Here is a 15,314-nt window from a genome sequence, read left to right on the forward strand (position 1 = left end):
ACTATAAATGCACACCACTATAGCAGACTTTTATCACTTTATGATCTCAAGTAAGTTGCCTAATCTGTTTGAATGTTAATTTTCTCTCTTGTTGTAAAAGAAATAGGTGCCAGCAAGATAGCTTATCAGGTAAAAAACTTGCTGCTAAGCCTGATGTCTTGAGTTTGATGAGGATCCCTGGGATGGATCCTCAGGTGGAAGAAGAGAACTGATTCCCACAAGCTGTTCTTTGATCCCAGTATGTACTAAAGTGCAGGAGTACACATACACATGTAATTTTAAAAAGTAGAGCTAGATATGGTGGCATACACCTGTAGTCCCAGCACTCAGGAGGCAGAGGTAGGCAGATACCTATAAAACTTCCAAGCTAGCCCTGATCTACATAGTAAGTTCCTTGCCAACAATATATATATATCAAGATCCTGACTGAAAAAAAAAAACATAGCAAACAAACAAAAGAAAATTAGACAGTTGTCTGGCCTAGGTTTTCCACTTGTGTGGTTTTAAATCCTGTCCTGTTGTTTTTTCATTCTTCCCCTGACCAGTCTGAACTGTTGTTGAATAGATTCTAGCCAAGGCTGTGTCACTTTCTCTTTTTTTCCTACTCTTTCCTATCTCTGGCTATTTTTAAAAATACATTTTTAATTATATGTATGTGTGTCTGTGGAGATTCATGCACACGAGTACAGGTACTGACACTAATGGTATCAGATCCTGCTGGAGTTACAGGTGGTTGAGAGCCACCTACAGGCATTTAATCACTGAGCCATCTCTCCAGCCATTGGCTATTCTTGACGATACTGCCACAGACATACTCCTGGAAAACCTAATTGTATCTTTCTACTTAAAAAAGAAATCTGTTAACTTCATCTTGTCTTGTGGGATTAAGGTCAAAACTCAAAAAAAGAGTGCAGGATGTGTCTGATCTTATATTTCCCATTACTCCAGCTGAACCAAGCTGTTTCTTATTTCCTCTGTGCTTCTGTCTGTGGTTTTCATGTGTTTATACAAATACTTGGAGTTTCCTTATTCTTGGTTATCAACTCTGTTAGCTGCCCATCATCTATGTCCTTTCCTGACAACTATGCTTTTATTCATAAATATAGTACACTTAGAGATGACTCATCACCAACTCCAGGGTTAGGCTTTGATTAGTCTAAGCCAGTCAGCTCATTGCATCCCCTTATGAACAGTTACCCATCCCGGTCAGGTTGAACTGAAGGAGACAGACTATTTCTGGGAAAAATGGTTCTTTCCCTTCCTGTTCTAGACCAAGAGAACATGAGGCCCCTGTAACCACAGGGGATAAAATATCCCCTAAAGATACCAGATCAGAGGTAGAAGGAATCTTGAGTCCTTGGCGGCATCATTTAGTCATATCATATACTGGGCCTTACCTACTTTAGCATTTCTCATGACAAATAAATTACTTGTGTATGTACATGTTTATCTGGGTGTTTTGACTACCTGTTGTTGAATCCTCTGGGACTGGAGTTGGTTAGCCACCATGTGGGTACTGTGGGTTCTTCCTGGAAAAGCAGCATGTAAGTGCTCTTAACCATTGAGCCATCTCTTCAGCCACAAATTCCTTGTTTAAACCAACTGTTTGGAATTACAAAGTGTTCTGGTTGATATAGTGCTCTTATTCTCAAGATCTAGTTATGTTACCTCTACCAGTAGTTACCAACTCTGTTGGCACTTTAGACCTTTCTCCCATCCATATCATAGCATATTGTAACCACTCACTTGGTATGTCTGACTTTAAATTAAGGTATAAAGAATGCAGTGTATTGTCTGTTCATAATAGATATCCAGCAAGTGACCTGATATGATAAAATAACATGCTGACTATATTAGTGTTGTGTAAGCAAGTTTAAAGGAAATGTAAGGTGTGTTGTGTGTGTTATTTTTAAGTCACAGCCTGTGGGTATCATTCAGCAGGACCAGCCCCTTCATGCACTCCAGCAGGTCATAGATGTTAGGGTGGGCCAATCCAAGGCCCAGGATATGGGCCTGGATGGTAGCTGAGCTGGTCAGTCCAGGCTACTGGGACTGCCCCCTTTAGGCGAGGGACAGTGTGTGTGTGTGTGTGTGTGTGTGTGTGTGTGTGTGTGTGTGTGTGTGCGTGCGTGCGTGCGTGTGGTGCTGGGGATCAAACAGAAGCCTTGTATGACACTAGGGAAACAGTATCACTGAACTTCATCTCTATCCCAAATATTTTAAACCTTGACAGTATTCCATAGGTTAAGCCCTTTATCTGTATCAAACAAGCACACAAGCTCTTGTATTTCTTGGAGAAGTTGAGATGCCATACCTCAGTTAACTTTCCAAATACAGCCTTAAAATTACTTTCAATGTCTTGTCGTAATTCTCCATCATGTCACCATAGAGGCCTAGAAAAGTCTTCCTCCCCCAGTGTGGCTTCACTTTATCAAGTACTCTGCTATTTTGTTTTCTCTTCTGAATCCCTTACACTGGTCTGTAGGTTTCTGAATCTTGCCCCCTTTGACATACTTTTAGTCACCTTTTATCACTTTGTTTTGGGGGCATAGGTACACACATGCCATGGTGTACCTGTGGAGATTGGAAGGCAGCTTTCAGAGTTGGTTTTTGCCTTCTACCATGTGAGTCTTGGGGATAGAACTTGGGTTATCAGCCTTGGCAGCAAGCATTTTTACCCACTGAGCCATCTTACCAGCCTCTTCATTTTTGACCAGACAATTCTTTGTTGTAGGGACTTTTACTTTAAAATACTTAGTGTCTCTCCCCAGTGGATGGCATAGTGCCTTTTCCCCCAGATAGTACTAAGTATCCAGAGGCACCATCTTTAATAGCTGCTCCTCCCTCTCACACATTCCCTCCGAGACTGCATTGCTTCCCTGTGCCTTCTTGCTCTTGAAACATAGAATCAGAATAAAAGCCTTCCAGGTTTTCACTTCAGTGCAGTTTTCCTCCCTTAAATTCTATGACACTACATTCCTCTGGTTTTCTTCTGTATTACATTTTTGTCTCACCAGCTTTACCTCAAAGGACAGTGGCATCGTCATTTCTTCTTCCGCCTCACCTCCTTACTGGTGCTTATATATTATCACTCACATTTCTATTTTAAAGATTTGTTTTTAATTATATCTGTGTATGGGTATGTGCACATGCAAGTAGGTGCCTTTGGAGGCCAGAGACATCAGCTCTCGTGGAGCTGGTACAGGTGGTTGTGAGCCACCTGACATGCATGGGTTCTGTAACCAAACTCCAGTCCTTGACAAGAGTAGTGCACATTTTTAGCCACTGAGCTATCCCTCCAGCCCCACCATATTTGTTTTTTTAAATTACATTTTAATTTAGTAACAATATGAGATCTGTCATCTTAAGTTTTTTAAGTACATGATGCTTTGACTTAGGTTATCTGAGCTTAGTTTTCTTGGTTATCTAAAACTTTATTCTTTTTTTTTTTGTTTTTTGTTTTTTTTCGAGACAGGGTTTCTCTGTGGCTTTGGAGGCAAAACTTTATTCTTGATGGTTATAAATCTCATTCCTTCCAGTCCCATAACTGATAGCCACTGTTCCATTGTGATTCTGTGAATTTAGCTAGTAAACCTAGACCAAGCCTAGATCCCTATCTCATGTAAGTGAGTTTATGCAATATTTCTCTCTATATGACTATTAGCATAATACCTTCAAGATTCATCCATGTTGCCAAATGGTTCCTTCTTTAAGGTCAAAGAGTATTCGTCTTTACATATTTACTACATTTTCTTTGTCATTTATCTGTTGATGGACATTCCGGTTGTTTACACATCTTGGTTCTCAGGATGCCTTACTGCCCCAAGTTATTCTCTCTACTTTCATTTGCTACTGAAAAGAAAAATAATACATTTCCTCTTACTGCAAAATTGTGAAAACTAGGAAATCATATCGCTATAATTACTACACTATAACTGAGCTACCCACTGTTCTCTTTGTATCCCTTAAATTTACTTTCACCCCACAGCCTGGACAAGAGCACTTGAGACTTGTTGACACTATTTGGGTCAAATAAAAAGCTAGAAGTATATTGACGTGTTTTCATTTACATTCAAAGTATAGTTACTGGTGTTAAAGTAGGAAGAGGTCCTAAGAGCACAGAGGTGGGAGAGTTACTAGGAGATACATCATAGAACTCAGCATATATATGTTATTCAAAATTACTTTTCAGTCTCTTGTGGCTTTGTCAGCTTACGACATGAAATTCCAGCAGGAAATAACATATAAGGTTTATGCTGAAGTCACCCCTTTGTCATAACATTCCGTGTTCTAGCATCTTTGGAAGGGCCTCATCCATTACATACATAAGAATTGCAGGTATATCTGAACTCACACTCTCGGTTTCTCTCTTCTCCAAAAGACCAGTGCTTCTCAGTTGTCTTCTTTCAAGCCAGGATATCTGCTGCTTAGGAGATCTGAATTTTGGCACTGCTATCTCTACAAAGATACAAATGTTCACTCCTCTCATCATGTAGAGAATACTACTTCTGGTCTCCCACAAGATCCTATTGCTTCTGTCCAGGACCCATGAAGACCCAGAAGAGGGGTAAGGAATGATCTCTAAGGTTTAGAGGTTCTAAAGGTCCTTTATTAGCATTTTTCAGTGCAAGCCTGCTAAATTCTTTATAGGCAATTTTTGTTTTGTTTTTGTTTGTTTTTTAATAGGAAAACTAGAAAGAACTGGGGTCAGAATGGGGTTAGGCATTTGTGGTAGTTTGGTCAGAACTTGAAAAGTTATTTCAGAGTAGTTTGGGGGGAAATCTTAAAAAATACTAAATCTTTTGCTCCAGCAATTGGTGGTGTATAAGCCTGATACTTATTCATAAGCTGACCTCTGTGTTGAAATACCCTTATCTGTATTTCTTGGTGTTTAGATTCTAGCAAGGGACAGTCAGAAAAAGTCTAATCACCTTCCTTTAACTCCATGTCATAGTCTTTCTCTCTGTGTTCACTTGTACCCTGTGTGGTATCATTTTTTGTATGTGAAACTGGTCTCCCCCCCTTCCCCCAGTTACCTGGCTATGTGGCTTGTACACGTACCAGCTGCATAGCTGATATTTACATAGTTATCAAAGGGAGACAAAAGGAATTAGTAAATATAAGAGGAAGGAAAAGTGAAGAAAATTTAAAAAACTGACAATTGTATTCTTTCTGGTTTTTACGAGACAGGGTTTCTCTGTATTGTTTTGGAGGCTATCAGTCTAGCCCGGCCTCGAACTCACAGAGATCCGCCTTCCTCTGCCTCCCGAGTGCTGGGATTAAAGGCGTGCGCCACCAACGCCCGGCTTAGTCTCCACTTCTAAGTATTCTAAGCATTCATTACCAGCCAGGCATTCTTGAAACTCCTTGGCATATATAGTTAATGAAGTAAGATGCAGTTCTAATCCTTTGGGGACTTAGCCTGCTGAGGACTTAGACAGTATATCCCTTACAGAGGGAGAAGCACTGCAGCTGAAGTCTGTGTGCTTGCTGGCAATAGAGGAGAGGGATGTGAAGGCGGAGTATTAATGAGTTCACTGGACCCGACCCAAGATAAATGATAGATGGGTGTTTTATTGAGGAACAACAGGTAATAGTATAGAACCGCCACTGCATTCCTGCTCTGGAAGATGCAGTCTCTGCCCTTCCAACTAGATTCCTGACCCTAGAGAGAGATAGCCCACCTGGCGCTTCTCTTCCTACCAGTCATGTCTGCACCTGAAGCCACACCCAAAGGGTTGTGGCCACTAACACATTCACTGGCAGGGTGAGATGCTACTACAAATCCCCTTTTAGTCTGAAGAAGGTTTTAAGCCTGGCACAAAAACTATATACAATGATAACAAATGCCAAGTATATTCCAGGGAAAGGAAAGGTAAAAACATACACAAATTAAAACCTACAACCAGCAAGAGCAACATTGAGCAATAGACAACATACTATATGTCCAGTTTCAGGGTAATGGCATGACAAAGATTACTCCGATAGCAGCCCTAATCTGGAAAGTCTAAGTCTTGTACCTAGAATTTGTATCTAAGAAGATAAGAGAGGATATAGCTATGACTGTCTAATCTTCAACCTCACCAAAGATCTGAGAAGGAAAATAACATTACTAAGGTAGTCAGGACGTGTGAGTGTGCAACTTCCAAAGGTGCAAAGCGAAGAAAAACAGTAGGCGATCTGGACACTCACCCAAGGTCTCACAGCAATGTCGGGTCGACCATCTTTGACTAAGGCCTAAAGTATCAGACAGTCATCTGAGAAGCAGGGCAATTGAAAGACTGTGTTACCCTGACTTGGCAAGGTTCAGCAGTCTCTTTTTTAAATTTAGCTCCAGCTAGCCCAGTAATAATACAGTGTCCATGTTCTTATTTGGGCCTGAGAAGGGCAGCTGAACCTGGTGGAACAAGAAACTCCAGCTACAACTTAGTCTTTTTAAAATCTGTGAGCTATCTTAGAGTGTCAAAGACATGTACAAGGATTGCTGCCCTCTTTATAATGAAGAGTTGGCTCATTCCATATGGATGTGATTAAGTACATTATGGCATATACAGAGTGTAGCTCTGTAGATTTTTAAAAGGCAAAGTATAGTTTCATATGTGGCTATGTTTCTTCAATTCTGATATATTTTGAAATGAATTAGTTATTATAGAATTGTCTGTAAGATACCCTACTTAAAAATGTTTAATTTATACCAGGCATGGGGTCACATGACTTAATCCCAGCATAGAGATCAGAAGATCACAAGTCTGAGGGCAGCCTGAACTCTACATAGGAAGATCCTGTCTCAAAATAATAATTGTGTTCAAATCCTAGGAAAAGAAGAATTGGGTTATATATTCTTCTGTATATTTGCAATCAGTTTTAAACAACAGATTATTATCATAATTGAATAGGGGACGATTCTGATTCTGAGATGGAGAAGAGGACATTGAGCAGAAATACTCTGATGTTATGATCCGTTTAAATAGCCTTTAAAGTTATCTTGACTGGCAGAATGCATTGGCACTTTCAAGCTCTTAATAGTAGACAGAAACACTTCGTTAAACCTTGGAATAGCTTGCAGTAGTCACACACTAGTTTTACATTTCAGTGTACATCTGAATGCATGATAGTTTTCAAGGTTAAGATTTAATGAGTTTTAATTTTTATAAATCAAATAAGTTATTCCCAGTAATATAATTGTATATCTCTTTTAAAGATTCATTGTTTTGAAGTTGTGCCCCCCCCCTTTGAGTTAGTGTTTCATTGTATCCCTGGCTGACCTGAAACTCCTGATTCTCCTGCCTCTACTTCCCAAATGCCATGATTACAGCCATGTCCTAGTATGCCCTGCTGGTTTGAATTTTCTAACCCTATTAAGAATGATCTGGGGCTGGAGAAGTTGCTTCAAGGATAAAGTGCTTGCTGCATTAGTGTGAAGACCCTAGTTTAAGTTCCAAAACCTAATAAAAGCCAGGTATGATGGCAGGCATCTTAAGGAAACAGGTAGTTCCTGGAGGTTTTTTAGCCAGCCAATCTAGCCAAAATAGCAAACTCAGAGTTCAGTGAGTCTTTGACTCAAAAAAATAAAATATAGAGGGGGCTGGAGAGATGATTCAGTAGTTAGGGCATTACCTGTCTACTCATCAAGAGGATCAGGCTCAGTTCCCAGCACCCATCCATGTGGCAGCTAATAATTGCCTTTAACCCTGGTTCCAGAGGATCTGACACCCTCTTCTCCATAGTTGTTTTTTGAGATAGTGTTTCTCTGTGTAGTCCTGGCTGTCCTGGAACTAGCTCTATAGACTAGGTTGACCTTAAACTCACAGAGATCCTCCTGCCTCTACTTCCTGAGTGCTGGGATTAAAGGTATATGCTACCACCACCCAGATTTATTTATTTATATATATATATATATATATATATATATATATATATATATTTTTTTTTTTTTTTTTTTTTTTTGGTTTTTTGAGACAGGGTTTCTCTGTGGCTTTGGAGGCTGTCCTAGAACTCACTTTGTATACCAGGCTGGCCTGGAACTCACAGAGATCTGCCTGCCTCTGCCTCCCAAGTGCTGGGATTAAAGGCGTGCGCCACCAACACCCGGCTGATTATATATTTTTTTAAGTTTAAAAAATTACTTATAAAACTTTGCTAGCATTCTTCCTCTACATTGTTCATGACTTTTTTTTGTCACTGGGTAGCCTGGGTTGTCTTCAAACTCTTGCCTAAGTGACTCTTTGAAGATTTTTTTTTAAGTAATCTTAGCTCAATGTGATGACATACATCTTTAGTCCCAGTACTAAGGAGGCAAAGGCTGGTCAGCCTCTGTGAGTTGGAGGCCAACCTGGTCTATATAGCAGGCTGCAGTCCAGCCAAGGCTACGTAGTGAGACCCTGTCTCAAAAAAACAATAGTAATAATTTTAAGAGATAACAAATTACAGACCATGCACATTGTATCAGATAATTAATTTGAGAAATATTTCATAACTAAAAAAAAATCAAGAACACTAAGAGTATATAGTTTCATTTTAGGAGAAGTCAGCCAGAAATTAAAATACCACCCACTCCCCCAAATTAAAATAAGAAGAGCCAAAATTCTAAGAACCAGATTCACCTCATATTTCTGCATTCATTTCCCTTATCCTCTGGCTTGAAAAATATCTTAAAATTACACTTACAAGAATGTCGAACAGATAAGTGGGATGTTATGTACATTTATATTCTTTTAAAAATTCCTTTTTTTTTTTTTTTTTTTTGAGATAGGGTCTCCTCTGTGTAGTCTTGGCTGTCCTGGAACTTGCTCTGTAGACCAGGCTGGCCTTTAAGCCTTTAACTCACAAAGATCCTCCTCCTGAGTGCTGGGATTAAAGGAGTGTGCCACCACCAAGCAAAAAAAATAAATAAAATAAAAAATTTAATGTAGTAAGAAAAATATCACCAGGGAACTGGCATCTGTTTTGAATTAGAATAGGGTATGTTTTTTAAAGCCCTTATGAGCTTAATAAGGTTCTTTTAAGTCTATGTGTGGTAGCACATTCATGTTATTCTACACGTTAGGAGTAGAAGGCACATCCTTGAGCTCAAGGGTTTGAGATCAGCCTGAGAAACGTAGTGAGAACCAGTCTCAAAAGTAGGGAGGGATACATAACTTTAACATGCATGAATAAAGTTTTGGGCTACCGTTTTGCTCAGTAGAAAGTGGACAAGGAAAAAACAACTACCTTCCCTCCCCTCCTTCCTTCTGTTCCTCTTTTTCTTTGAGGCAGGGTCTTGTGTAGACTAGGCTGGCCCCAAAGCCATTTTGTAGTCGAGGATGACCTTGAACACCTAGTCCTCCTGCCTCTACCACCCAAGTGCTGAAATTTCAGGCATGTGCCACCACAGTTAGTTTATGCAGTGTGGGAGTTAAACCCAGGCCTTCATTCAAGCTCTCCACCAACTAACTGAGCTACATCCCCCTCTCTCTTCCTACTTTTCTTTCTACTCTTATACATGATTTTGAGCAATTTAACAAATGCAGTCTTATAATTTGTAACCCCAGAGTGTTAACATCATTTTGAGATAGGATGACAAATATTGACACAACCTGAGTTTGTTTGTTTGAAACAGAATTTCTCTATGTAGCCCTGGCTATCCTGGAACTCACTCTGTAGACCAGGCTGGCCTCTACCTTTGAAATAACTGGGATTAAAGTACTAGGATTACCACACCTGGCAATGCTGCTTTCTTTAAAAAAGGAAAAAAAAAAGTAAAGGTGATCTTAATATGTCTGGCTTCAAAAGAATCGTGACTTTTTGTTTCGTTTTGTTGTTGTTATTGTGTTTTGTTTTATTTTGTTTTTCGAGACAGGGTTTCTCTGTGTAGCTTTGGAGCCTATCCTGGCACTCTCTTTGTAGACCAGGATGGCCTCGAACTCACAGCGATCCACCTGCCTCTGCTTCCCTAGTGCTGGGATTAAAGGTGTGTGCCACCAACACCCAGCAAGAATTGTGACATTTTTAATAGCTGTGTTCAGAGCTTTAAACAGGTCATAAACATTAAATGCCTCTTTTTTTGGTAGAACTAAGGTATGAAACAAAGTTTAATATATAATCACTCAATAGTTTAATTCTGTAAGTTTAATTATTAAAACTGGAGAGAAAGCTGGGCATGTGGGCATACACTTAAAATTCCAGCACTCAGGAGACAGAGACAGATAGACGGTGGCAAGCTGGATGCCAGCCAGAGCTACTCAATGACAAAATAAACAAGGGCGAGAGATGGCTCAACCAAGCAAGCATGAGGACCTGAATTCAGATCCTCAGCACCCACATAAACAACTAGGTGCTTGCAATTACATCTCTGGAGAGGTGGAGACAGGAAAATCACTGAGGTTTGCTCACCAGCCAACTAACTTCACTGAGCAGGTGAAGTCCAGGTTCAGTGAGAACCGGGCATAATGGCTCATGCCTTTAATCCCAGCACTACGGAGACAGAGACTGGTGGATCTCTATGAGTTTGAGGCCAGCCTGGTCTACATAAAGAATTCCAGGACTGCCAAGGGCTACATAGACAGACCCTGTCTAAAAAAAAAAGTAGCAAGCAATTGAAGACACCCATTGTCAACCTCTGTTGTCCTCTGCATGCATCCACATATATGCATGCTTCCTATATAATGTGTACACATACCAAAAGAGAGAACTTGAAAAATTAGAATAAGTGCAATAATTGTCCGTATCTAGCAGTTATAAACAAAAATATATTTAGATACTGAAGCACGAGACATAAGAGGAGGAGTTACTAACTTCAATATTGTAAGGAAATAGTACTCAAAAAAGGATTTGGAGTTATTATATATAAAAGTATAAGTAAGATTATGTATGATAAAGGAAAATCTAGTATAGAGTGGGTAAAGATATAATAGTCATTTTGAAAATACTTTGTTTGTAGCTTTAATATTGATACTGTCAATTAACTAAACTGAGTTTGTTAGTGCAACCTGTAATCATAACATGCAGAAGGCTGAGGTAAGATGATTGAGAGCCCCAGCCCAGCCATGTTATACAGCATGTGGATCCAGAAAGTAAAGAAACTGCCAGAAGGGAAGAATTAATGTTACACATCTCAGGAGCCAGTATGAGTAACATTGGATGGTAGTTACAAGGAATTAGAATGTGTCAGATGTGTGGATTCATGAACTCTTAAAATATATTTTAAAAGCTTCAAAGTATCTCTCACTGACCACCTTTAAAGACAATGAAAAACTTATTTGTTACTGATTGTTTTCAAACTTAGTAAACACTGGCAAAGAATATTCTGCCCCTTCTATACAAATTTTAGAACTAGCCAATTGAATAATTGACAAGTTCTACAGAATTCTTCCAGCTAATGATTAAAGGAGAGATAGGTCACCATTTTGCTATCCCTAACAAATTAATGACTTCAGTTAGTGATTACTGGTGACTGTTAAAGATTGAGAATTAAGTAGATATTTTGTGCCAACTGAAGTAAGTTTCATCTTATCATTGAGGGAAGCCAGGGCAGGAAGGAACTCAAGGTAGAAGAAACTAAAGCAGAGACCACCAAGGAACACTGCTTACTGCCTTGATTCCATGTCTGCTCAGTTACCTTTCTTATGTAGCCCAGGCCTTCCCCTATCAGTCTGCAATAAAAAAAAAAAAAATGGCCACAGGCCCATCTGATAAAGGAAGGCAATTGGTCAGTTGAGATTCTCTATTCCCATGTATGTTGAGGTTTATGTCAAATGACAAAAACAATGACAATTACCTGAGCGTCAGTCTTGGCTAAATAAATGCACACATATGTTGATACAGTAATAATATTGAGGGCTGAGGCAATGACTGAGTGGGTAAAGAACTTGCCCACACAAGCCTAATGACTTGACTTCAGATCCTGGTAGCACAAGCATTTCTAATCCCAGTACGCTCCTACTAAGAGATGGGAGGTGGAGACAGGAAAGATGGAAGCTTTCAGGGCAGCTAGCCTGGCTTACATAACAAGACAAGAAAGGACCTTGTCTTAAAATGGAAGGGGAGGACCAACACAAAGGCTATCTGTCTTAGACACATGTGCTTTGGCATACCTGTGCCCACATTCACTCTCACGTAAAAACAAACAAGAGTGATACTGAATCTGACCACATCTCTAGAAATCAGCTCATTGTGAAAGAAGCCAGAGGACCTTTATATTAAATCTCACTGAAGTGATTTGACAAAATCCAAACTGAGGCACTGTAAGATAACCTTATCTCTAATAAACATCAGAAAATTACATGGAGGAAATGGAGACACAGAGGGAGAAGCATTTGAAGGAGATTTTAGGTTCATAGCCATCATTACACTCACAGTTTGTGGACCATTTTTAGACCCTGATTCAAACTAAGAAAAGTAAGAAAATATGAGTATTGTCTGAGAAGTACTTATTAAGGAATTACTGTTAGTTGAAGATAACTAACAGTATCTTTCCTATGAGAGATTATATATACAGAATTTACAAATGAAATAATCATAGTCTATCTGAGAGTGTCAGAATTATTCAGGACTAGAGGGGGGAGATTCTGTTAAAATTGGTAAGAAATTGCTACAATTCACTTAATTTTGAAATTTCCTGATGGGACTAGTCTCTCCACTTTTGTGTATATTTGTACAAATTCCTCCTATAGAAATGCAAAAATAGCCAGGCGTTGGTGGTGCATGCCTTTAATCCTAGCAGAGGCAGGCGGATCTCTGTGAGTTCCAAGGCCAGCCTGATCTACAGAGCAAGTTCCAGGACAGCCAGAGGAAGCCCCGTCTCTAAAAACAAAACAAAACAAAACAAAACAAAAAAACCCACAAATGTAATGGTGCAGCTTTCTTCCTGATCTGTGCTCCAGTAGTCAGGCTGATGATTCCCTGAAACTGCAGTTACAGGTGAATGTAAAGTGCCAGAAGCGAGCAGTGGGAATCAAACTCAATTTTCTGCAAGAGCTGTAAGTGCTCTTTGAACTGCTGAGGCATCTCCCCAACCCCTTTCTAGTTGTTCTTAAAATGTTTCCTAGTATAGAACTGAAGGTTTGTAGGAGAAATAGAAACAATTCTGGCTCTTTCATTCTATTGGCATTGTGTCTGCTCAGTAGAAAGTAGAAGAATGAGATAAACTAATTCCAATATAAACTTTAAAACTAGAGTTTGACAGGGAGTAAACCTTCAACAAATGTGAGTTGTTATATTAGGTAAAACCTGGTAGTAGAAGGGTGTAGAGAATTGTAAATTCAGGTTGTTAGTTTGTTTCTGGGGATGGGGTTCCTTTCTGTTTTAATCTTTATTTCTAGCTGGTCTAGAAATGTAAGATTTGACTGTGGGGTGAACATTTATGCTCAGTTAGTCAGATCTGAGTTATGCATGCTCCAGTGTCCTGTCTGGTTTGTACCCCCTTTTATCCTTAAACATCCCGGATTAAGTGATATATTGTATGATCAACTTCAGTTTGACAGGATTGAAGTTTCGCTGTAGTTTACATTTCTCTTTCACTATGAATTGCTTTTCGTAGTCACATTTGTTCCATGTCTCCATGCTTCTATCCCTTTGAAACTCAAAATCCAAGTACCCCCCCCTTTTTTCTCCATAAGCTAATTAATATAAAAATAAATCTCTTCTCCATCCTCATTTCCCAAGTCAGTGTTATACAGCTTCACTTTTAGAGACCCTGTTTCGACCTTCTTATTTTATAGGTGCAGAAACTAAGGTCCATCAAAATTCAGTCTCATGTATGTGATGATCAATGACAGAATACAGCCCTGATATCACAAGCTTCTACTGTCTGGCTTCTACTAAAAGCAGTAAAATGTTTTTATAGCTGCAGTCAGCTTTTTTTTTTTTTTCCAGACTGCATTTTGAAGTTAATTTCTTTGGAGTTCTGTAGAGCAATAGGGTTCCTTTAGATCATGTCAAATACTTCCTCCTCTCGGTATACCTTAATACATTGAAGGAACTGAAAAGTCCTGTAAAGGAACCTCTGGCTTTCTTAACCCTACATTTTCCAAATTTGGGGAATGTTAACTTAGACTTTGATGGATCACTGGAAAAGAAGAGTTGGCATATATGTTATTTTTTTTAATTTTTCATTCAACTGTTTGTTCATTCTGTGTAAATTTTCCCACCCAGCTGATATGTTTAACAGTAATTAGTAGAAGGTAAAAATCAAAACAAAATTATAACCAACATGGAACTTTGAATGAGTAAAGGAAGCAAGAATCAATTCCAGCTTGTGACGGTATCATGTCACTACACTCTTTGAACACTGACCTGTCCTTCTCACATCCATCTCCACGTTCAAAGATGCTCTTATAAAGTTTTTGGTATACTTGATATTCATGATGTTTTTATTCTATGTGTAATTTATTAATATATCTTTCCTTCGCTGACCTGGAGCTCACTGCGTGGACCAGGCTGGCTTCAAATTCATAGGGATCTACCTGCCTCGGCCTCCCAAGTACTGGGATTAAAGGTGTGGTTCCTGTAAGCCCAGGATTTAGGAGGCAGAGGCAAATGGATCTCTGAATTCGAGGGCAGACTGGTCTACAGAGTAAATTCCAGGATGTCCAGGGCTATGCAGAGAAACTCTATCTCAAAAAGTCAGAATAAATAAATAAAAATAAAAAATGTATGAACTTGACAGTATATTATTTACAAAGAAAATGCAAAGAAAATTTGGGGTAGCTTTTTATGATTTATTTTTGTTTTTATGTTCAGTATTGTTTTGCCTGCATGTATGTCTGTGAGAGGGTGTTGGTCCCTGGAGTTACAAACAGTTGTGAATTGCCATGTGGTTGCTGAGAATTGAACTCAGATCCTCTGGAAGAGCAGGCAGTGCTCTTAACAGCTGAGCCATCTCTCTATCCCTTGGTAGCCTTTTTTTAATTTTAATTTTTTTATTGGTTTAAGATATATTTAAATCAAATAATTTATCTTTGTTTCCATCAAGAAATGGATGAAAAGAGACTCCTGGATCCTGGGTTGAAGGTTCGTAAAGGCCTCTGGAATTACACTCTGAAGAGCCAGCAGATGGAATGCCGGAGTGACTGAAGAAAATGGGTGCTAATGCATCTAGCTATCCTCATTCATGCTCCCCACGGGTAGGGGGAAATTCACAGGCCCAGCAGACTTTCATAGGTAACTTTGCATTTGTTAATTTTATTTCCTATTGTAACTGTAAATAGATTGTGTTAATAGTTATCTTTGTAGCTGAAAAGCCTGCTGAGCCATAGAAAAAGTATTATAGGTAATAATTCTGTAGTGTCTGGGTTCCCTGCCTTCACCCCAGTCTTAATCAGGCTTGTTATAAATAT

General features: G+C 39.2%; 1 protein-coding gene across 6 annotated transcripts in view; it reads left to right on the forward strand.

The window, feature by feature from the left end:
• Btbd7 (BTB domain containing 7) overlaps positions 1-15,314 on the forward strand; it is a 71,380-nt gene that overhangs the window by 6,539 nt on the left and 49,527 nt on the right. For 5 of the 6 annotated variants that reach the window (XM_005068377.4, XM_021226185.2, XM_021226186.2 and 2 more), the window contains exon 2: positions 14,951-15,138. In XM_005068377.4, coding sequence (XP_005068434.1) covers positions 15,057-15,138 — 82 coding nt within the window. In that variant the 5' untranslated portion in view covers positions 14,951-15,056. Of the gene's footprint in view, positions 1-3,705; positions 4,568-14,950; positions 15,139-15,314 lie in introns of those variants that run through there. The other variant, XM_021226183.2, reaches the window with a different exon arrangement.

Source organism: Mesocricetus auratus, unplaced genomic scaffold, assembly GCF_017639785.1.
Source record: "Mesocricetus auratus isolate SY011 unplaced genomic scaffold, BCM_Maur_2.0 Super-Scaffold_15014, whole genome shotgun sequence".
NCBI classification, from domain to species: domain Eukaryota; kingdom Metazoa; phylum Chordata; class Mammalia; order Rodentia; family Cricetidae; genus Mesocricetus; species Mesocricetus auratus.